Raw genomic sequence first — 23,386 nt, 5'->3', positions numbered from 1 at the left:
ACGTCAGGCGGAGCCGCGGCGGGAAGTTCAAAAGGCGGGAGGGGAGCGCGGCGGCGGCGGTCGCTCTCAGCTGTTCTGGGGTAGGTGTTGTCTGTTGGGTTCCTTAGCCGGAGCGGCAGCCTCTGGGGATCGGGGGTGTCCGGTAGGGGTGGGTGTCTCGGAGGGGCGATCTTCTGTCTCTGTGGCGGCCCGCTGTAAGGTAAGGAAGTCCTCGGAGAGGTGGTCTTGGAGCAACCGCCGCCGTCCTGAGGGAAACTTTTATGGTTAACGAGTTAAAAAGGGCTCCCTGGGCTTGTCTCGGCTGCGTGGAGGAAGGGGATGAGGGAGGTCTGTGCGAACGTGTGCTAGCAGCGTTCCTGTTCATCCCTGTTACCGTGGCGTTCTGTATGGAATTGCGCTAGGTGTTGGCAATCGTCCGGCTCCTTTTAGTAATAATTCCGCATCCTTTAAGGACGTGCGTTTCCTACATTTCACGCCCGGGGACGGCCAGGAAGGCGGCAGCCACTAGAAACAGCGTAAAATATCTCTCCCTTCTTATTATAAGCAGTTTGTCGCTGGTGTGGAGTGTAGGAGGAGCTGACCATCTCGCCTCATCTCTTGTGATTATTTCCATTGCGGTGCTGTTGGTGGGTTGAATTAACGTGGCAAGTGCCGCTCTCCAGGCACTGATGCAGACTGCAGTGCTCGCGTATCGAACAGCAGTAAGTCACGGTTTCCAGCGATGAGTTGCTTTTATAATGATTTGTGTCTGGTTTCGTTATCAGAGGCTAGCGTAAAAGTTATTGTGAGCTAACTTTAAATACGTAAAGAGGCTTGGCTTCACGGGTAACTGACTTTGAGAGTCGGTTATCTTTAATGTAAATTAAACATGCATGAACGCATCTGGAGTCAATAAACTTCTGAATAGCAGTATGGTCTCTGGTGGTTTCGGAGTTGCCAGCCATTCATTTAAATGAGTGAATTCCCCTGGAAGTTAGGAAATACATTGGCGCCTATAAAAAAGCTGGTTTTTTACCACTAGTCTTTCTCTTGCGTTATTTTCAAGGCTTCTCTTTAAAACGCTCACATCAGCCATACTCCACCGTTTTGACAATGTCTTGCGTCTAGCTCTCTTGTTTTCAGGAAAAAATACTAAAAAAGTGAACTGATATCTGTTTTCTGTCAATACGTTTCCTTCGCGACTGGATTCTGTATATTCTGAATATTTCCCTGTCTCTCAGGCTGTGTGAAGATGTGAATATTTGTGAAATAAGTTGCTGGATGACTGTTTTGCCCAAGCAATGGCTTCTCAAGACTTTACTGTAAGTGACTTTTAACACTGTGTACAATTAAGTAGAAATAAACTAAAAAGCGCTACAGTGGCTGTATTATTTAAATATTTTCTTGAATAATTTTTCAACGTTTTACGCACTTAAAACAGGTATTATACACTCACCAAAAAATGAAAAAATCAAAGACATGGCAAGATGGAATTCTGAGGATTAGAACTGGCGGGAATAAGGTGAACAATTCAGATTTAATACCGTATGGCTTAATATCTTCTGCTGCTGCTGGACTGTCAGTAGCAATCTTGTTATCTGTGAAATAAAATGAGGTATTTAAAATTCTGTTTTTTTTCATTGCAGGCTATCTTGTTTGATGATAAAGGACAATGCTTGGAGAGTATTTTTATAAAATCTCAGGTATATTTTTTCGGGAGGGTTTTTTATTCTTAAATTTATGGTAGTTAGTGGTTTGTTCTTCAGGAAGCATTTAAAACTAGTGTGTGTGTGTTAATGAAGGGAGTACTTTATCTTAATGTGGCAATGAAAGTCTGCTGCAATGCAAATGATCCAAATTGAAAACAGCTGCTATTTATTGATAAGTCTCTTTTTGCAGAACCAATGTAGAGCACTTATAGAATTTTATTTCTTATCGGTAAAAGCAGTGTATCGCAGTGAAGTATTAGATAAACACAATTTGAGGCTAAGTGCTAATGCGTGGTAGTATACGTCTATTTTAATCTAAGTATTTATACGGCAGCTGTGATTTACCGGGTGTAGATATCTGAAATTTCTACATCTTAAGTATTTAGAAGACAATATTTATTTAGAAGACTTACTGTTTCTTTTATAGCACTATTATCTACACACTGCTGCTTTCTCTTTTCTAGGTGAATGCTGGAGATAATTTAGAAAGTGAACGATATTTGATCACAGTTGAAGCAGTGAAAGCGAGTGAAAAATCTGCTGAAGATCAGCCGCGGAACACAGAAACTCCGGCAATGGACAGAAATGGTGTAAAGCCCAGTGTTCTGCCTCCAAGACATCTCTCTGTTGGCTTGAAAAGGAAGTTTACAGTAGGTCTTTCTTTTCAAAAGTTACGCCTGATGCTAACGTGCATTTTAAAACTCAAAGGGCACATCTTTTAATGAGCAGTAAATATATAGATGATGTCTTACTAGTTTTTTTGCAACTCTAAGGCAGAACGTGTTACCAGTAGCTATTTTTTTGAGTTTACTAAATCTGTTTGGTGTAGCAGGATTGCTAGTGCTAAAACTGCAGTGAAAATTGCAAAGGCCTGAGATTATTTCTATACACCTGTGGAATTGTCATGTGCTACTTGATTAGGATCTATGTTATGGGGTGTGCCTTGTTTTCAATGTTCTGTTGCAAAATGTGAAGTTGATCTCTGAGTATAATTAATTTAAGACTTCTCTCCTAGGGTTTCCAAGGGCCGCGCCAGGTTGAAAAGAAAATACCAACAATGGGAGATGGAGAAAACCCAACAACATTGCCCTTATCTAAGCAGTGTCAGGGTGCTTTTCCATCCAAGTTTTATATCACCTCTCCATTATTTTCTACGATTTGCAAGAAGGATGCAGGAACAAATCTATCTGTGGACGTTTGTGAAGATGCGTGTACGGATAATGATAGAGAACGCACGTCCCTCTCCTCGCTGCTTTCAGCTCCGTTTCTTGACAGATATGAGGAGACAGAGAAGCGAAACGCTGATCGGTCGACTGTGAAGCCAGAATCTCCTTTAATTACCGGGCACGCCATGTCTTGTAGTCAGACAGCTGGTCCCGGGGCAGTGTCACACAACATCAGGAGCACTGCACAGATAATAGCTCTTCTGAAGTCCAAACCAACACGAGGATGCAGAGAGCAAACGACGTCTGAAGTCACAGAATGTCTTTCTAGGTTTCAGGCATCAGAAAACGCAGGTAGTTTATATAACCAAACCAGCACCATCCTACCTGCTTTTTCAGGCAACCCTGCCGAAAGACGCGTGCAAAATATTACGCACTTTTCTCCTGTGAAGGAAACTGTAAATGATAAAAAGGAATGGAATGCTGAAATGTTTCTAAATTCAGCTGAGCAACCTTGTGATAAAGAAGTCGCAGGACAGACATGTGTCAAAAAGGCAAATAATTTAAGTCAGGACTTACAAGATCCCTGCAATACAAAGAGTTTCTTCCCGCCTGAGTCCACCCTAAGTAGAATGAGTGACAGTCAGTTTGTCCCATCTTCAGGTGATGTTTCGCGTTCAGTCGGTCCGATCACAACCGAAAGAAATCTCTTTAGGTACAGGGAGCATTTAGTGACTAACGATGTGAATGAAAATTCATCAGTGAAGTTGCAAAGTGAGCTTCAGCCAAGGCAAAGCCCGGAAAGAGTGCCCGGTGACCTGGAGCTCTCTGTGGGTGTAACACTGACTGACACTGGAATGGTGAAGGAGGAATTACGTATGCATGACAAAGAATGTGGTCCAGATGAACAGGTGATGGAGGTTAACTTTAATCTAATGGAGGCTTTTGATTTTAATGATGCTGACAATGAAGCCCTGTGTGAAAGAGATGTGAATAAGCTCACTGAAGGAGATGTGCTTTCGCCAAGTCCGGATTGCTTAAAGGGAGAAGATGTCGCGCAAAATGCTGCGCTGAGACTTCGCTCTCGCTGTGAAGTGGTGACGCACAGTAAAAACGAAGAAGTCAAATGGTCAACATTTGACGGAGAGAAGGATGGAAGCCACTGCGCCGAGGGGATACCGTCTCAGCGTTGTCACACCGGTGTTGGAGATGCAGGGAGAATTGCAGGAGGCTCCGCAAAGCAGACCAGATCTGAAGCGGAGCTTCTGAGTGATGGACACAATGTAAAAGAGATTAATGAAAGTCAATCGAGTACCGAAGCCGCCAACAATAAGAAGGATCTTCTTGGCTGTGCAGCACATGCCGTTAAAGACACAGTGTGGATAAAAAGCAAGCCCTCTGATCCTTTGCCTGGTGACACAAATGTTACTGAATGTCACCCTAAAACCACTATGTCTGAGAAAACGGAAAGTATTTCATATATTTCTACCAAAATGACTGAAGATGATGTTATACAGCTTGGACGCATGAAATCCCCAGGTGCTGATGTAGAACACTTCTGGGGTACTAAGAGTGATGATATTAAACCGGGTAGTCCTTTGCTGGCTTTGTCACAAAAATCAGATCCTAGCTATGGCTCATTCCGATATAGCGCAGAAGACCATGAAACGGCATTTGGCGTTTCATGTAAGGAAGATACTCTAATTTCCATGAGTTCTGCCTATCCATTTGGAAAAGACCATTCATCTCCAGAGCGAACGGCGATAGGTGAAACCGAGTCTGAAAATATGGAGACGGTAAATGCCTTTCATGAAGCCCGCCAAGGTGAAGGAATAGGAATGGATTGCCTGAAAGGCAGGGCAATGGCTGAAAATTCATCATCTCTTTCCGACTTGGTAAACAATATCGCTCTTGTAAGAGCTTTGACTCAACATAGCACAGCATTAGAAAGCTTACAAAAGATGGAGGAAAATAATAGCGTTTTACGTGAGGCAGAGACTTCTAAAGAGATGTTTGGGCCCCTTGTGAAGGACGAAGGTTAGGTCAGCTTCTATTTTAAAGTGAATTCTCTATGACTGGACCTATTTGACTCCTGTCCTCTTATCTCTGCTGCTGGACAATTCATATCCAGAAATCATACTTTTGGAGCGATGTGTTACGAAGGCTCCCTCATGCAATTTTTTTTTAGTGTTCAAAGCGACAATGCGGGCTCCGGGTCTATGTCTGTCTGCTGTAGTTTAGTTAAATCCTAAATGTGCAATTATTTGCATGGGTAAGGTTTGCGAGCCAGTAAGTATTCAGATGTTTTCATGTAAAAATAATACTCTAACAGTAACTTATTATGCTTTTCAATCTCTTGTAGCTATAAAAGAGTTTACAGAAATGCCTTACTCAGAAAGTGCACAGGCATCTTCCTGTTCCTACTTTGATTCTTCTGGCCTTATGGTAACCGATTTTTGACTGTATGTATCTATCTGTCCAAGATAAATTCATTTTCCACCAGGCTTCTTGAATAAAATTCCTGGTCTATGAAACTATGGAGCCTGAGCTAGAGATTGATTAGAGGCATTGACTAAGAAGCTGATAGAAGATGTCCTCTTGTAGACTGTTGCTAATAAATGTTCAGGAGGCAAAATACATGACAGAAACTTAATGCAAATTGTAATATTTAGTTAGGTTTAGTATCGCATCTCTGGTACATCCCCTCCTTCCCTACCCCATCTTCTTTTACCATCTATTTTTTCTTTTACTATCGGTTTTTGAATGTGTGGCTTTCCTAAGAGTTTCATCACTTGGGTTGAAATATACTGGCAAATCTGTTTGTGTCTGATGCTTCGCGTTGGTATTTTTGTCCAATGCTGCTATTAATCTCTTTCCTTCAACCCATCCAAAGTGAAAGAAAGAGTTTTAGATTAAATTCTTCTTTTTCCTGTCCTGTTTGAAAAGCAAACATAGTTTCTTACTCTATTGTGGATTGTTCGGGCTTCCACGTGAAAAGTTTGTAATCTAAAACGCTTTCTCTTGTATGAATACAAGATACAGCTTAGTTTTTCAGTTTAAATGGTTATAAAATTGTTAAACTAATTAGCTTTTGATACTTCTATATGCAGCCCAACTGCGTGGACAACTTATTACAGAAAACAGAGGCACGTATTCAACCAGTAGCGGCGGCCCAAAGAGATCCTGGAATATCTGGCTGCCAACCAAAGGTACAAATTCTGTGGAACTGAAGTATAATGAATAGTGTTTCTTAAATTTCAATGAAGTGGTTTACTATTTGCAATATATTACAAGAAGTCCTAATAAATATTTAACCAGTCTCATAATGGGCTTCTCATCACTCTTTAGTACATTTGTCTGTGGGAAGTTTTCCACTGAGAGTTTTAAACTCAAATTTTACCATACAAAAATAAGACTAAACATACTGCATGAGAATATTAATATTCTCTTGATAGATTTGTGCAAAAACTTTATTGCTGCTGAGTTGCAGGAGTGCGAGAAAAAGAAAGAGAAAAGCATTGATTTATTTTTTTTCTCTTCCACAGTTTCCAACATTATTTTTGTTGTATGTATGAAAAGTACCTTTATTGACTGTAGATAGTTCCAGAATGGTACTTGCTTTCAGTTAATGATAATTCCAATGTATCGTGTAGCCTGTTGCGTTTCAAGGGCACCAAGTAAAGGGATCAGCAGCTAGTGAGATAATGTTGAGAGCTCCCTGCTCGCGGCTAGGATGGCAGCAGTACCCAGATAATCCAGAGTTTGCAGCTGAGAGCTTTTTGTCACCCCTGTTTTCAAGTAATTATGTTCTTTCTGGCTTCCAACAGGTAAAATGTTTTTTTTTTTCAAGGTTATTCCTAGCAACCTTAGTGCAAGACAGTATCCTGTAAATGGAGGATAAAAGAGAGGTCATTTCTGGAATACTACAATCATCAAAATCCCTAAGAACCGAATGCAGTCCTTTGTGGTTAAATCTATTTTAACTCATCTTTGCCACAGGACTGTGCATTTGCAAAATGTAATGATTGTTTCCCGGTGTTAGCGGCATAGCATTCACCTCGACTGGGTTTGAAATGTAATTGTTAGAGTTCCAAAGCAATGGTTAAAACTTTGTCTTGGATTATGATTCTGTTTCTTCTGGAAGCAAAGAAACATGACACGAAGTGTTAAATATAGACTATTTTTTCTAATGCAGTCCATATTTCGGTGTTTAAAATGCTGGAAGAAAATGGATGCTTCATATTTTTTTTTACTTCCAGAAGGGGCTAGAGATACTAAAAAACTTTATATCTAGAAATAAGATATAGAAATAAGATACTTAGAAATAAGATTGATGCAAAGATTATATTTATGTAGAGGATAAACAGTGTAATTTCTGGGAAGTTTTTACTTATACCTTTTTGGTAAAGTCTCCAGGCTCAAGAAGCCTTCATGAGGATGATCTCAACTTTATCAGAGAAGAGAATCTTCAAGTGAAGTCTAACGTAATTACGGAGTCAAGAATGGATCTGTCCCGTAAGTGAAAGTAAAAACAGAATGGCAGTGACAGGCCTCAGAACAATTATTCTGCATGACTTCTGTCCTTGGCGTGTTTTTCCTAGCATTGGCGTTGAATGTGTATTCTGAAGGTCCACCGTGGACAGTGTCAGGCTCACCTTCACGTTCTGGTTTGAGACAAAGGCAGTGGACTCCATGGGAACCTGACAAGGTGTGAATTGACTGTCTGTTCTAGACCTCTTCGTCTTTATTTCCTGTGTGGTAGTATCTCGTTATTTTTGAAACTGTTTTATCTTAACGCTGAGAGACATTTCAGTTGTTTGGAATGATGAGAAAATAGTGACAGAAGAGCTATAATCAAGTTTTTTTTTCCCCAGTCATTCACTTGACGTGTTAATTCTTCATCTGTAGATGATTTCATCAGTAGAACCAACTTCCACACTTGATCCCGACTCTACAATTTCTCCAGCTTCAGGAAATGAGGAATCTGTTGGAGCCATCCGGGAGCCCCTGATAGGCGGGATCTTGCTAAGTGAACCAGAACGTTCGCATTTCTTTCTCAGTAAGAAATTATAGTTTATCATTGCACTTTACAATATTTTTGCTGGAAAAATCTCGGAGGGTTTTTGAAGCACGGTGAGTTGCGCTGTAATAGACGGCTACCCTGCGTGCTGAAATACACTGACGTGTGTCTGTGTAACTACAGAACTTGATTTGTGTTTGTCATATGCTTTTCATAGGCGTGTGTGTTACTACTTCAAGCACTACTTTAAACACTCTTTTCCAAACCAGCTGATCTAGCCTTGAATTCCATGCCTCCTGCCCCCAGTTGTATTCTCCTGAAAAAGACTTCAGTAGAATGATTTAATTTTTATAAAGAAAAATTAGCTTCTAGTCTGGGGGGTGAGGGGGGGGAAGGCTGTAAGCTAAGCTTCTAATTCCTATTAATGTTTTGATTTATTTACCTACTTTCAGTTTTCTTCCATATACAGCTGTCCTCTAACCCACTTCCACTGGACGTCTATCAATGACTGTCATTGCTTATTGGTCATGAATTTAGTCAAAAAGATGCTCGGGGTACTAGAAACCTGTTTATCTACATTGGTTAACATTAATTCACGCGGCTTTGTGGGCGTTCTTTATGGAAAAAGGAGCAAATGTTAAGCTGTATGTTTTCTAATTGGCAGCTGTTGCTAACCTACCAAGAATATCAGATTAATGACCTTCCAAACACAATAATTTTTTTAATAATTTCTACCAAACGTTATCTTTTTATACAAGTAGAGTGTCTACAGAAAGGTGTTCGGAATATAGGGATTTAGGCATTGAAACAATCGCGGTTGAAATCACTCGTGTCGTGTGGAAATTTAGTACTGCACAGGCATGATACGAAGAGCTTGCCAATTAGAAGACAGGATGTAAAAGGAAGACCTTAGAATTCTTTCCTTATCTTAGTATTTTTTTTGTACACCTGGAGTTAATGTGCCATCCACAAGTGCTACGAGTTGCTCGTGAGAGTTTTTTGCCCTACAGGCCAGGAGAAATCCAGCTATCCGGAGGAACGCAACCTCTCAAGATTGAAACCCGCAGTTAAAACACCATTTGTTACTTTTCCTGCCACTGAGAAGATTCCTGACGCGGTTTATCCACCTGAAGGCGAGAAGCTCCGGCAGTCTTTTGACTCTTCAGTAGCCCCTCTAGGCCAGAAGTCAGCGGTATTTCCTATTAGGGCTTTTCGCCCTGAGGACAGAAATTATGAAACCTCTGTGTTTGGAGAGGATACAGAGGACAGACAAAGGGAACCCGTAGAAGCAGCGTTCCCTAATGTGAGTTCCCGATACAGACAAAGCAAGTGGCTAAAATACCAAAACAGTGCTCAGAGTGACTTGATAACTCAAAACAGCGATGATGGGGAAGTGACAGGTGACATCTGCGCTGAGAAGGTCCTTGGAATGCCGCTGGGTGACAGGGGAGAGAGCGCTGCTGTGGACAAAAGTGCTCCTGGCTCTGCACCTCCGCTGACAGCGAAGAGCCTGCTTGGTAAATGCTGTGCCAACACCCGCAGCCAAGATTTGGTTTCAGAGAGGAAGTTACTTTCCCTGCACTTAAGTCAGACACCTTTGGCTGAAGCTACACAAAAGGTGTTGAGTCATCTGAGCTGCCACGCTGTAACAGGAGACGGCCAGGTGTGTAGCTGTTCCAGCACATACAGTTATAAGTGACAGAAACACGGCTTTTTTTTGGACAAAGTGACTGCATTTATCAGATTTCCTGCAGGATATTATCAGTATGATTGGGTGAAACGTTTCTACAAATGTATTAACACAAGAGTCTCCGCTGCAGAACAGCAGCTGCTAATACACTTTTCTCAGTGCTGTGACCAATCCTTTTTTAAAGGTAATTCCTTGGCGCGCACGCTGCCAGGTTTAAATAGGAATGTTGATGGCAGGAAGACGAAGTAAAAGCTGTTCGGTCGTTTTGTCATCTATAATTAGTAAGAATGTGTTTAAGGAGCGTTTTTCTTAATTGTGGAATTGGCATCGTTTTCACGAGCCCTCATATCTTGCTTCAAAGCTTAGTCTCTGATTTTAAAGTATTTTAAACTTCTTCATTTCTGATTGTGGAAAATAATTTGGCATTGAATGAGGACCTAAAAATTAGCACAGCTGTTTGTGACCAGTAGGCTGTCTTAAACGGAGTCAAAGTGGGGGGGGGAAAAAAAAACCCAAACCAACCACAAGTCAGGTTTCAGAAGTTGTTCAGTGGTTATGTTTGGAAGTTAGTGAAAATGTTAGATTTTTCCTTTTTTTTTTAATGCAAATGTAGAGTGCTCTGTTTTCTAGTTCTTTAAAAGTGTTTGTACAGTAAAATTCATGTGAAACAGGTGTGGAAATAACAAGTATATTTCATATACACACTGGTATACACTGTGTGTGTAGATATATTAAAAAAAAAATCCATCTATATCAGATCTTAATAAGCTTATGAAGAGAGCTGTCATCATGATGCCCACCACAGCGTAGGTAGGTGGAAGAAGGTACTCGGGACTAGCTGGGATGGCAGGCGCAGGGATAGCTTGTGGTACGCGCACTTTTCCCAGAGCTCCCTAGTCTGATTCGTCCTTCTCTGTGCTACCTTTGTTACGGTTTCATCTGTTGGATTTATTTCTGTGCAGAAATGGTGTCGAAAATGAGGTTTTGCGTGCCCCGTCCCCGTGTCCGGGGCTGAGAACGTGAATCTGAATTACATCATTTACTCCAAAGCCTTTGCAAGCATTACCTGGGTTGTTAGTAACGCGGGCTGTTTGTCAAAGGGCAAACTGGAACTTGATGGTACATCCAAAAGGGCAGTCCACGCTCTCCATGCTGTAGCTCCGGGTGTACTTCGTTTTATTCCTGTTGGTGGTTCTATTGAATACACGCTCCTGTACATACGGTTAAGTCTGCAGCCACTTGTGGTGACGGGGATTTGTATTTTGCTGTTAGAAAACTGATTCTTCGTTGCCAGTTGTCGTCTTGAAACTTCTGGTTGCGGACTGAGATCCTGAATTATTTCTGTTTAATTGTACTTATTAATGAGGGCACAATATATGAAAGGAAAAAAAATGATAGGTTTTGGCATTTCTGTGCAGTAGCCGTCTATCAAAATCTGTTTCATCCAGAGTTTTTTGAGCTTCAGTGATTTATTCTTCTGTGGTTTTTTTTTTAGGACATAACAATTTCCGAGTTGTCTTTTCCTAATGTGGATAAAGTAAAATATGCTAATCTTCCTAAAAGGAAGATTTCCATACCAATTGTCTTTCCGTCTCATGTTCACTACAAACAGGTTTTTAAAGCTGCTCTGACAGGTACGTTTAATGCCAGGCCGTGTAAAATGCCGCCGTTTTTAAACAGTGTATTTCTGAGGCTTCAAAAGCAGGGTGAGAGGGGGAGAGATCGTCAGCATCATCTGTTGGAACAGCTGTGTGCGTTTGAGTTCGAATATATGTGCTCAAACATATGCAATCTATACCCCAAATTGCAAAGACAAAGCAAAAGACCGATACACTTACGCAGCCAAACAGAAAACCCGGCAGACTTTACCAGACCTTACATTCCCATTTAAAGCTTTGTTACATTGTTGTTGGGGTTTTTTTTTACATACAGTTACTTACTGTTTGGACAGTTACTTACTGTTTTGGAGTCATATACTTAAACGGGATTTGAATTAAACTAAAGCAGTTAAAACAAATTCACTGCATATGCAATATGTGAATTTTGCAGGACACGTGATTTCTTCTAGGACTCGGCTTAAGCATTTTGATTTAGATTTGGGGTTGAAAGTTTCAGAGGAAAATGTGTTTCTCCGGATGTTGTGTACTTGCGTAAACACTTTAAGGCTGTGCTCGTTAATCTTATTTTCCTTTTTATGTCCAGAGCAATTAAACATAATGCTGTTTGAGTTGTCACAAAGATTGCACGATGCTCTTTCAAAAGTGGATATATCATTTTACACTTCGCTGAAAGATGGGCCGAGTGAGAGCAAGGAAAGCTGCGTTCCGCTCTGCAATCACATGCGTCCTGCGAAGCTTGTTACGGTTAAAAAAGAAGGTCAAAACAAGGTGCTGTTTTATTCCTTGGTTGTTGACGGTCAGGGATGTTTGTTTGGTGTATAGACCCAGTTGTGTGAACAATTACAGGGCGATTCTGCATGATTTACAGTTGGAGGTTGAAGTGGTTTCATAGAGATGACTTTTAAGATTAGTTGTAGTACCCACTAGTGTCCGGAATTGTTGAAGCAATAGCTCTCTCCATAGAGAAGCAGCCAAGAGACCTGTTTTTATAATTTTCTGGGTCACGTGGGATTTCTGTAAGGTGCGAGTACACACACCGGGTTCAGAAGCCGAGAGGTCCGGGAACGCGGACTTTTGGCTTTTCAGCCAAACACAGTGAAAGCATGGGCGTTTACCTGATTATTTCTATGGGCCACTGCTTTACACTTTTTTGTTCGTTTTAATGTGCTGATGGTCTTTTCCCCCCTTCTCCTTTCCTAGGGTCGTTTGTTTTATGCCTGTGATGCCCCAAAAGCCGAGCGGTGTTCGTTTTTCAAGTGGATAGAAGACGTGAACCCCGCGCAGATAAAATCCAGACCTAGTGTAGTGCTTCGTGATGTAAAAAGTATCGGGACGTACCTCAGAAGTCAAAAGATTTCTCTCTATGAGGGATGCCAGCTTTTGGTGAGGTATTCGGCAATGCTCGCCGCTTCTCACAGGTGCTAGGTGAAGGGCAGGATTTACGAATATTCCGGTAGCATTTAACAGCCACTTTCACCGCCTTGAAAGAGGCTCCAGTTCTATGTAGAAATGTAAAAGCCAAATTAGTGAAGGAATAATAGTCACAGGATTGACACTTTAGGTCCACGCTCTTTTCAGCAAGAGTCAAAAGCGCTTACTAGCGACTTGATCGATTGCTTAATGAAATCCCTTATGATCGTTGTGTTTGAATTACTGTTCATTTAATCTTTCATAAGAGAACTAGGTTTATTCTCGTAGTGATTCTAATTTTAATGGTAGAAGTTCTATCGAAGGCTGTTCTGTGCTGCTCAACCGTAGGGGAAACAACTTGATTATGGCTGAATATGAGAAGTATTTTGCAGTGGAGACAAATGTATTTAAAACTTAGTCATGTAAGATGATGAGCAACGACCAAGATTTGTGCTGTATAATTTGGTCCAGTCTGGGGAGCTTTCTTATTTTTGGCGGTGAATCCAAAATGTGCCGGTTGTTTACATACTTTTCCTCAAATTTACAATTTAACAGGAAAGCCTTTGAAATGCAGACGCAGCGGTGTAGCAAGTTCAAGAAGTCTATGAATACGCCTGCCAGATTTGATGCCGATTCCAAAACCAAATTATACCTCAAACTGAGCAGAAAGGAGCATTATTCTCTCTATAGCAAAGGTAACCAAATCTTCAGCATCGAAAGAATTGTCCGTGTCACGTTGTGCCTTCTGAAGATTTAATTTGTAATCTAAAGTCTTGGTAGTTCACTTCAGTAACTCTGGAATCGATACCCCTGTCTTCACAGTTTGTTCAATTTGCTGTTGAAAGCGATATAAAGGAAATTAGGCAGAAACAAGCGTGTCTGTGCGCACTTTATGCACAGACTCTGAAATGTTGTTGACAAATCAGGGTTTTGTAACTTTAAATTCTGAAGCTGGGCATAGGCAAAACTTGTGCTTGGCAAGTTTTTAATCATTTCTGCTACACCATTATTGCTCCGAACTTTGAAATCTCCCTGGCTGTGCTCGGCCATACCTGGTGTAGGAATAGCGTAGTGAGCTTTTGTCTCATCAGGCATGCCAAATAAAACAGAACACTTAAAGGCTCCAGCATGTGTTGGTTTTGAAAGGGAAGGGAAAAATGTCTGTTTATTTCAGCAGTTTGCTGTTCTTCGGCGAAAGAGTGCTTAACTAGATTTGTGGTATTCTTCAGTGATTTGTTCCATATATTCTCAAAATTGATAGTACTTCAGATTTCCCAAATGCTAACTGCACCAGGAGAGAACCTGACAGTCACCATCCATTTCAGAAAATAGATACTAGAAGAACTGCAAATTATTTATTCTTTCTTTTTGAACTGAACTAACACTTACTTAGGACTTTCTAATACCCCCTGCTTTGCCATTAGCGGTGGTTTAATTTGCGGCATAGTAAATGCTGGGCTATTCTGTCCGGCTTTGTTTCCTTTAAAAGGAAACGAGAGCTCTGTATTCTTTTGACAGATGATATTTGGGTTGTTTCGAAGACGCTGACCTTTGACGCCCTGGATACTTTCATTGCAAGTAGTGCTTTCTTTGGACCGTCCTCCAACAGTGAAGTAGAATTACTACCATTGAAAGGCTACTGCCCCTCAAACTGGCGATCCAACAGTAAGTTGCACACCAAGTAATTCACAACTGGGGGGAAACAACCATAGGGAAACTGGCAGCGCATTCAGAAAAATATAATCGAATACGTGTTCTCCCCTAGGCATCCCCTCTTGTACGCTTTGGAAACAGGCTAGATGGGATTTGGGTCTGGCCCGTTGCGGGTGTTCTCATGTTCCTGTCTCTTCTCTTGTAAGAAAACACCTGCTTAGCTGTTGTGATACAGATGGTTTACTTAAAAAATTCACCTCCTGAATTCCAAAGCAACCTAATACCTCGAGTGTTTTTAAAATGAGTAAGGATTTTCATCTAAGCTTCCTTCCCAGAACGTTCCTAATGTTGGAATCGCAAATACTTCCAAGTAATGCACCTTGAAAAGAAGGGCTAATAGTCTTTACTCATCTCTAGTACTCAATCAGACGTGGTAACTGGGTAACTTGCTTTCTGCTGAGGAGGCTAATTAGTCTTTTTGGCATTTTGTAATTAGCTTATCTAGACGTTTTGAAATTTTGGCTCACTTCCTTTTTTCCTGATTTTATTTTTCTGTGGCCTTTGCAGTGTGTGTTCATGCCTTGCTGGTTTGTAACGCTAGCGGTGAGCTTACCTCTTTAAGAAATATGGAGGAGCACTTCAATCCGGCTACGCTACCACTAATACCCTATCTACTAAAAAAGTAAGTTACCGTTTCAGCGCTGCTGTGACTGTACAACATCTCGATAGGTACAGGAAAAAACCCAACAAGAATACCATTGACTTTGCCCTATGAAAAAGTGGATGAGGAAAACTAAAATGGGGAAAAAACAGTGCAAGGAACGAACTGTCAGCAATGCAATTTTCACTTGTACGGAAATGAAAATGTGTTGGTTGCTTAACTCCAACTTGGGGATTGTAGGTTTTTTTTTTGCTGAAAACTTACCTGCAGCCCGTGTTTTACAACCTAGAGACTCATCTTGGGCATTATTGCAACCATTAGACTGATGGTACAGTCACTGGCTGATCTCTGTTAAGCTAATGTATATGCTATACGCTTTACAGCGGAGCTGTTTTTCCTTCCCAATTTTTAGGATCGCTTGACACGAAACCTAAAAATAAAATATTTCCTTGGAGAATTGGAGCGATATAGGGATATTTCCAAGACTGCTTACGATTCACTATGTAAAACAAGTGATTAAATGACTCCCTGCTACCTCTGATTGCCGCCTTCTACCCCCGCTTAATTCTGTCAGTCTCGCTGCCACGAAGCAAGAATGACAAAACCCAAAAGCCTCTGTAATATCATCCAGCCTTCACCCAGGGAAGTCATAAGGGGCAGGAATATACAGCCCAGGTGTATGTCAGGGTGCAGGGTGGGCAGCAACTTTTCATTATGTCACTGTTAATCCTAAAGCCTCAGCACTTCAATGTCAGGTGAGTAAGAATATCAGAACCATGAGATACAAATTATACCTACGCAGTATTATACCGCAGCTTTGGACCGTTGTATCTTTCTTAGGAATTTTGATGCCGAAAATGCTACGAGGAGAGTCAACAGAAGAAAATTTATTCCACCTGCCGTCAGCCTGAAACACGCGATGATGCACGGACCGGTCAGCGCTGAGGTGGCGATGGGGCTGGCCAAAAAGATGATCCAAACGTTCTCGTTGAACCCGGATCAAGCTACGTCACTGGTTCAGATAGCTCAGATGATGACCTCGTGTGACAATACCAAACCGGTGGAAGAACGTCAGATCTTCCCGATCACGATCATACGTGGTATATAGCAAATAACTGACGCTTGCTGCTGTTGCGTCTTTGCAAAAATGCTACTTAATGTGTAATGCCATAATTTAGTGAAATATCCCTAAATTCTCTCAGTGATGATACAGTGGGCTTGTTTCCTTTATCATATATTTACAGTTTTGGGCAGACGTAAAGGGAAATCCTCACGTCTAGGTAAATGTTGACCTATTTTAAATGTAGCGCAAAGGATGAGCTTGAATAAACTGCCTCTGTGTACGGAATATCCTCTTAAACTCTTTTGTAACGCTGCTGTCCTCACCGACTTCATGCGTTTCCTGAAAAGCCATTTTTTTTGGATGAGACCTTTAGATAATGACCTTGACGTTATAACATCCATTCTGTCAGCACGGAGCTTTTGATGGTTGCATTTGCATCCTGCCTCTTGCAGGATTTTAAATAAGTCTAGTTCTTTCCTAAGCAAGATCCGCTCACAAAATCAGAGTCATTTTAGTGTTGCCTGCAGACTTCCTTTCATATCGAAACCACTTTTTGTCATGTTTTGCAAAATTATTGTATAAATTTAGCAAGGAATGTGTGTATTCAACCAGAAAATTTAGGAAAAATACCGTACCCTTCCTCTCTTCTGTATTTTTTTGTAAATTTATTGCAGTCAGTAAATGTGAAGTGTAAGCCAACTCGTTGCCCCTTCATACCTAGAGCTGCTGAAGTAAGCACGTGCAATGTTTTTACAGGAATCACGGCATAATACTTCGTCCAGTAACCTTAAGTTACAACAACTGAATAAAACTGTACCTTCTATAAATTTTTCATGTGTAACGTTGGCTTTTTCTTCCAAATCGCCAGGTGTTTTTGGAGCTGGGAAGAGCTATCTGCTGTCTGTTGTGATCTTGTTCCTGGTACAGCTCTTCGAAAGCAGTGAAGCTACGGAGGGTCCGAGGCCAACTCCCTGGAAACTTCTGATTGCTTCTTCCACTAACGTCGCCGTTGACAGGATACTGCTGGGGTACGTTACTCAGATTTTTACAGGCTGTTGTTCCGAAAAGAATAATGCACTTAAATGGTAAAGATAACTGCGTTGATCTTTCCACTGTAACACTTCAGAAAGATCGTGTCCTTTCCTTAGAAGATGTGCGCAGGAGCTTTAATTTTACCGTTGCTCCTTTGCCGGGCACGCCTATGCTAAAAGACCGCGTCAGGCTAGCTGCATGAACTCACATGAGACTAATAATGGGCTCTTCTCTCATCAAATTCACTATGACGATCCATCGTGAGAGGCAGTAGGATTGCTCAGGAAGCGTTGGGAGGTCGCGACAGGGGAAGGAGGGATGGAGAGAGAGAGGGAGAGGCAGAGAGAAGTCAGACTTGGGAAGCTTCGGCATGACGCTAACACGAAATAAAACTCCTGGTTTGGAAGGGTGAAGGAAGGAAGGGAAAGATCAAATGGAAGATTATTGATGAGAGGAGAATCGTAAATGCGTTAAGCGTTTTTGGGAGAAGTAACGATGAGGTAATTTACTTTGATTTGCTTGAATTGTGGCCTGAGTTACTTCATCTGGTTAATCACAGAGCCTTGTGTTCCGATGTGCCTCTTAGCCTTTTTAGAACTGCTCTTAAAATGTTCAAGGCTTCTTTTTATATTTTTGTAATGTTTATCATTTCTTTTTCTTCGAAGTCTACTCGATCTTGGATTTGAGGATTTTATCAGAGTGGGAAGTATTAGGAAAATCACCAAAGCAATTCTTCCCTACAGGTAAGAATCTTCATCTTGGAGGGATCTGAAGCGATTCTAAGATTCATGACGGCATGCAGACTGCAAAATGACTATTTTGAAGTCATTCAAAATGTGGTTGTAATATGCCTGTCTCAGGGTTTTTTCCTCCCCCCGGCACGGTGGAGAAATGTTACCTTGATTTGGGAATGTCACTTGTTGCTGAACTGTGCTTTTAAATGGTAGAGGAGAGCTAAATAATGACAGTTACCGATTTGGGAACGTACACCAGGAGGAAAAGCAAAACAGACAGACTTGGAATAGATATGTACTGCTGGAGTGATAAGAACTAGGAGGAAGTAATTGTAAACTTAATCTTCAGAGAATTAATGACAACAACTCATGAGTTCGGTACTAACCCAAGTTATCGTTGCTATAGAGTTCCGGGGTTTGTCCTTTACTTAAAAGCAAGCCGTCTAGACAGTACGTTCAATTTCCGAGAAGGAAGTAAAGTTCAAGATGAATAAAGATGAAACGTCCATTCCTTGGTGTCCTGAGGGTGTTAAATGGTATAAGAATGAGAAACTTCCCCTCCTTGGTTCTCCTCCCCTCTGAAATCAGCCGTGTACTTGGAGAAGTGACTTCCTGCACGTGTGTCTCTGGTTGGGGGGGCAGGGTCTGAGCTGGGGGGATAAAGGTCTGGTTTATAACAGGTATTAGACAAGTCTGTCTCAGCTGGAGTCGGGCGAGGTTAGTACCTTGTGGTAAAGTACCATTAAGTATAAAGTAGGATTATTTTTCCTACATTGGGTGTGCGCTGAGCACTGAGGGCACTGTTCTCTTTCAGTCGTTGTAACGCATGTTGTAAAATCTTTCCCTGAAGTTTACACGCTGGCTCGGGGAATGAAAATGAGCAGCTAAAAGAGCTGCTTGCTCTCATGAAAGAAGACTTAACTCCAGTTGAAAAAATATATGTAAGGAAGAGCATTGAGCAACACAAACTGGGGACCAATAAAACCATATTGCAACAGGTACGGCCCAAGTGACGGGATGGGGAAGCGGGGATTCGCTGTGCCTTATCCACAGGGCCCAGCGAACGGGAACTGGGAATCCCCTCTCACGCCTGCCAAGCTCCTAAAGTTTTGAAAATTAAAATGACTATTATCAGGACTCGGATGGGCTTGATTCCACGGGTATAGCTTAGTGTCTGACTTCTGTACGACTTCTCCGAGGTGCGCTTGCAGTTCCTGTTTAGCGATATGAGACAGAAACCCTTTTTGAACGTTATTGCAGTCTGACTTAATGTTACCAATCTAGTTTACAAGTTGGGGAGGGAAAAATTTCTGAGCACAGCTCATCTGCACCGTCGCCTTGAAACTACGGTTTACGTAGCCATAGAGGTAAAACATCAGGATGGAGCTAAATCTATCCTGGAGTCGAGCATCAACTGCCAAGATGACTTCAAGTATGCTTTAAGCACCTTTTAAACAAAGCGCATACCTTCTAAGATTACTACTTCCTGTAGAAAAAAACATCTCAATTTCTGGTCTCTCCAGTTATTTGCCTTTTCTCCTCAGTCCTAGACTCGAAAATTCTCAGCTTGCTGGAGAGCAACAGCAAAGCACATCTGAGCGATCTGTTTCTTGTGCTTATGCCTAGTGGTCGTTGTTGCCACTCTTGCTGCTTGGGGCTCAGAAGTTTTGTGCAGGTTGTATCATCTGAAGTCTCTCTGTACCGGACCGGATCTGGTCTTAAAATACACGAATCTGTGAGCGATTCTAACACATAAACACCCCAAGCACAGGAAATGCTAACCTTGGATCCATCTCCGTGCACACACAGTGCCTTTTATTGGCAGTTAAAATGTCTTTATTTTTTTTGAGACATGACGTGGCATGTAGTAGAACTGCTAAAAATTAATTTAGGCCTATTCGACTGCATATTATATGATCTTAATGTTTTCCCCCTCGCTAATAACGAAGGTAAAAGTGATTGGAGTGACGTGTGCTGCCTGCCCCTTCCCGTGTCTGAACGCTCTGAAGTTCCCCGTGGTGATGCTGGATGAGTGCAGTCAGATGACTGAACCTGCTTCTCTCCTTCCTATCGCAAGGTACAGCTTTCCTGTGACATTTCGGCAGAGAAATGCCTTCCAGTTAGCAGTGACGCAGCCTCAAGTAACTGCCAAACCTGCACGTCTTCATAAGAACACAAACTCCGAGGTCTTACCTTAAAATACAAGCTGAGGCGTTTTCAATTGAGGCCTGCTCTTAGGTGCCTTCCTTGGGTCACCGTGTTACTTGAACTGTGGGAAGAGGGTGATGGAGGAGGGAGCCCGATGGAAAGCAATCTGTGATACGCAAACACAACCCACGCTTTCGTTAAGAGTAGCTCGGTATCCTTTTTTAGAACTTCCTGTCTTAAGTGTCCACATTCTTCTTGAGGTTTCAGTGTGAAAAGCTGGTCCTCGTTGGAGACCCTAAGCAATTACCGCCCACTATTCAAGGGTCTGAGAGCGTGCATGAAAAGGGATTGGAGCAGACTCTCTTTGACCGGCTTTGCTTAATGGTACGTATGGAAGGTGAAATTGTAGGCCCGCTGGAGACGATAAGAGTTCTGGTTTAGGTGTCAGAGGATCGGTGTTTCAGCCTGGTTTTTAATTAAGCGGACTCCGTTCTAGTGCATTTCCTCTGTAAATGTTGCTTTCCCGGTGCACAGAAATGTGTGAGCGTAACAAACGTAAGACGAGAATGGATTGGAAGAGTGGCAAGTTCTGCCTTCTGATCTTCCTGTGCAGTTTCCAGTCCAGGTAGAAGAATCGGGGCGTACGGTATTTGTTCTAAGTCGTCTTGATGTAAATGTACGGCGGTTCAGCCAGCAGACTGCAGGAATTGTTTCCCCTTATTTTTTGTTCGACCTAGCTGGCGCTGCAAAACATGTAGCAAATCTTTTTCCTAGTCACGCTTTCTGTATCGTAACTCTTTAGGGACATAAACCAATACTTCTTCGGACACAGTACCGATGTCACCCTGCTATTAGTGCCATAGCCAACGAGCTGTTCTACGAAGGACATCTGATAGATGGTGTTTCCGAGAAAGACAGAAGTCCTTTATTGGACTGGCTTCCAACGCTATGCTTTTACAGTGTTAATGGGGAAGAGCAAGTAAGTTTTTAAGCATTTCTTCTATAAACGGTCAATATCGTAGTTTTTCCTCCCTTCTGTTTCTGTTTGCGAGAGCGAACTTGGAAATCTTCTTCCCTCTTTGCAGATTGAAAGAGACAACAGCTTTTACAACATGGCAGAAGTTCACTTTACAGTCAAGCTCCTCCAGGCTCTGATGGCGAGTGGAATCGAAGGATCTGCAGTTGGTGTGATTACTCTTTATAAATCACAGATGTGTAAGGTTTGTGTGATCCACCATCGATAAAACCGTTTCCTTCAATGTACTTGTTTGTTCTAAACGTGGGCTCCGTTTCACATAGGAAGAGTCAACTAGAAGTGAGAACCAACCGTGACTGCCTGTGACTGGCATTAACTCGTATGAACTCCATATTAATTTATCTACAGATCCAAAATCTGCTTAGCGGCACTCGCTCCGAGGCGTTTGAAGTCAAAGCTATCCAGGTCTCCACCGTAGACGCCTTCCAAGGAGCCGAGAAGGAGATCGTCGTTCTGTCGTGTGTAAGAACGAGACAAATTGGCTTCATAGACTCGGAAAAGAGAATGAACGTTGCGCTAACGAGAGCCAAGAGGCATTTGTTGATTGTCGGAAATCTGGCCTGTTTAAGTAAGAACAGACTGTGGGGAAGAGTAATTCATCGCTGCAAAGGTAGTGTTCGCTTTTCCTGTATTTTTGAAACCATGCAGCTCATCTTTAATTAAACTAGGTATAATACACTTTATATGTTATAGCACATACGCACTATACATACTATATAATGAGCACACAGTGTGCATGCTATATAAGCCAGTATATTTATTGCGTAAAAAATAGAGTATATTGCAGGAGAATGCAAGTCTTTGCAAGCGCGCAAGCTGCATTTTCACGCTTTTATCCGCAGATTGGTTTTGTATTTGAAGGGTATTTGGTACCCAGTCGTGGGACTTCTTTTTCTGAAACCCGTTGCCGCGTTTCCAGTCCTTTCCCAGTTTGCGTTCACCTAGTAGACCCGGCCAGAAACCCGTTATCAACAAATTCTTCTATACGGCGATATTTCCGAAGGCATAGTACTTGAAGGAAAAAAAAAATCATAGCATCTTTCTGCACCTAGGGGCTCATTTTTTTTGGAAGATAAACTTTGAGCTGCTGGAAAAATAACAGTGCTATTGGGGATCAGGTGACTTTGCCGAGTAATTCCTGATTGCTTTGTTTTCAGGTCACTCTTGTGTTGAATACACGTTTGTTGTATGGCACCACAGAGGGAAATACAGGTGGCTTTTTTTTTTTTTTTGAAAATCAGGTTTTTTTACAATTTCAGCGCTTTTGCTGCGAGGCTTACCGCAACCGAGCGTTTACTTATTCGAAAGCTAATGCTGCCTAAGCAAAACAACCCAAAAAACCTTACGGTGCCTGTCTCTGCCCCTTGCAGCCTTACTAGGAGGTGTTTAAAATGCCCGAACGGCCTCTTCGTTCCTCTCTGCGCCGCACATATTTGGGAAAGAGAGGTCATAGTTTCTCCCTCTGGCGCTGGAATGAGTCCCCTTTTGGAATGGGACGGTTTGTGTCTCAAAGCATTAATCACCCTTCATCGTAAACTCTCCTCTGGTGATTTTTCTCTGAACTAGAGAAGTGAGAGCTGGAACGGTGTCCAAATTTTTCCAGTACGTTCAATTAAATTCTGGCTGAATCCGACTCCCCAGCACCCGCCGAGACTCCCGCCATCGCTGATCAACAGATCACTGCAAGAATTGGTGCTAAGGGAGTAATTATTTTATTTACCTGCTTGCTTGCCATCAAAGGAGGCCTCTCATTACCCGTCAAACTCTGAGAAGAACCATTTTCCAAGTAGAAATATTACAGCCATTTGATAATCTTGGGGAAACAGGCGTTTGCATCAGCGCAGACGAATTGCATGATGGATGCTGTAAAGGGAGACGTAATTGTCCTGTTTATTGCTGCTTTTAGGATGGGAAAATGGATTACAGCACGCAAGCCGGTGTGAGCAGCAGCTGAACGACGTTCTGAAGTCTTATTTGGAGAAACGGAAAGAAGAGGAACGGAATAAGAAAAAGGGAAACTAAACCGTGCATCTATTTTTATGGAGAAAATAGGAATTGCGTGTCTGTAAAAATAAATTATCAGGATGATTGCAGATAAATATTTATATTTAATGGGGGAAACTTTTGTTTGCGTATCTGTGCACTGATACTTCTGTTTGGACTCCTTGTTTGTAGGATTGAAACTAATAAAGCAACTTTACCTGCTGCATGACTGAATTGTACTATTGGTGTTTCATTGTTTCACACATTAGATGTATGTGTAACATCATCGTTTAGGATGATTTGGTCATTTTGCATGTTTAGAAATGGGTGGCAGCTATGAAGGAGCGGGGCTGAAACAATTAAAAGGCTAAATAAAACGTAGAGTAGTTGCTTAGAAGAAATACTACGGGGCCTGAGTCTATTAAACCTCTGGATGCTGACACAACTCAAGGAAAAGGCATTGACCTGTATCTGTTTTTTTTTTTT

The 23,386-nt window shown here is 41.8% G+C and overlaps 1 protein-coding gene across 2 annotated transcripts; it reads left to right on the top strand.

The window, feature by feature from the left end:
- Window positions 1-41: 41 nt before the first annotated feature.
- Window positions 42-23,128, top strand: ZGRF1 (zinc finger GRF-type containing 1). 2 transcript variants are annotated; one of them, XM_074588613.1, is made up of 29 exons: window positions 42-80; window positions 548-701; window positions 1,221-1,301; window positions 1,421-1,501; window positions 1,626-1,682; window positions 2,153-2,338; window positions 2,704-4,888; window positions 5,214-5,296; window positions 5,962-6,060; window positions 7,261-7,366; window positions 7,453-7,559; window positions 7,760-7,910; window positions 8,882-9,534; window positions 11,057-11,195; window positions 11,764-11,948; window positions 12,381-12,568; window positions 13,146-13,285; window positions 14,109-14,255; window positions 14,811-14,925; window positions 15,745-16,004; window positions 16,836-16,995; window positions 17,665-17,742; window positions 18,584-18,731; window positions 19,683-19,810; window positions 20,142-20,265; window positions 20,684-20,860; window positions 20,967-21,101; window positions 21,266-21,527; window positions 22,824-23,128. In XM_074588613.1, exons 3-29 carry the CDS (start codon window positions 1,281-1,283, stop codon window positions 22,937-22,939), a joined length of 6,231 nt encoding a protein of 2,076 aa, XP_074444714.1. In that variant the 5' UTR covers window positions 42-80; window positions 548-701; window positions 1,221-1,280; the 3' UTR covers window positions 22,940-23,128. The 2 variants fall into 2 exon arrangements, with proteins under 2 accessions (XP_074444714.1, XP_074444715.1); XM_074588614.1 differs by lacking the exon at window positions 22,824-23,128 and having other exon boundaries at window positions 21,181-21,267.
- The last annotated feature ends 258 nt before the right edge of the window (window positions 23,129-23,386 follow it).

This window comes from Larus michahellis, chromosome 5 (assembly GCF_964199755.1).
Source record: "Larus michahellis chromosome 5, bLarMic1.1, whole genome shotgun sequence".
NCBI classification, from domain to species: domain Eukaryota; kingdom Metazoa; phylum Chordata; class Aves; order Charadriiformes; family Laridae; genus Larus; species Larus michahellis.
This window is presented reverse-complemented; position numbering and strand designations above follow the sequence as displayed.

Bases quoted from the DNA above. Each gene is read 5' to 3' on its own strand.
- ZGRF1 (XM_074588613.1), top strand. From the start codon at position 1,281: ATGGCTTCTCAAGACTTTACT. The intron at 7,911-8,881 runs GTAAGAAATTAT...TTTGCCCTACAG, and splicing joins ACGTTCGCATTTCTTTCTCA to GCCAGGAGAAATCCAGCTAT. The intron at 21,102-21,265 runs GTTTGTGTGATC...ATTTATCTACAG, and splicing joins ATAAATCACAGATGTGTAAG to ATCCAAAATCTGCTTAGCGG.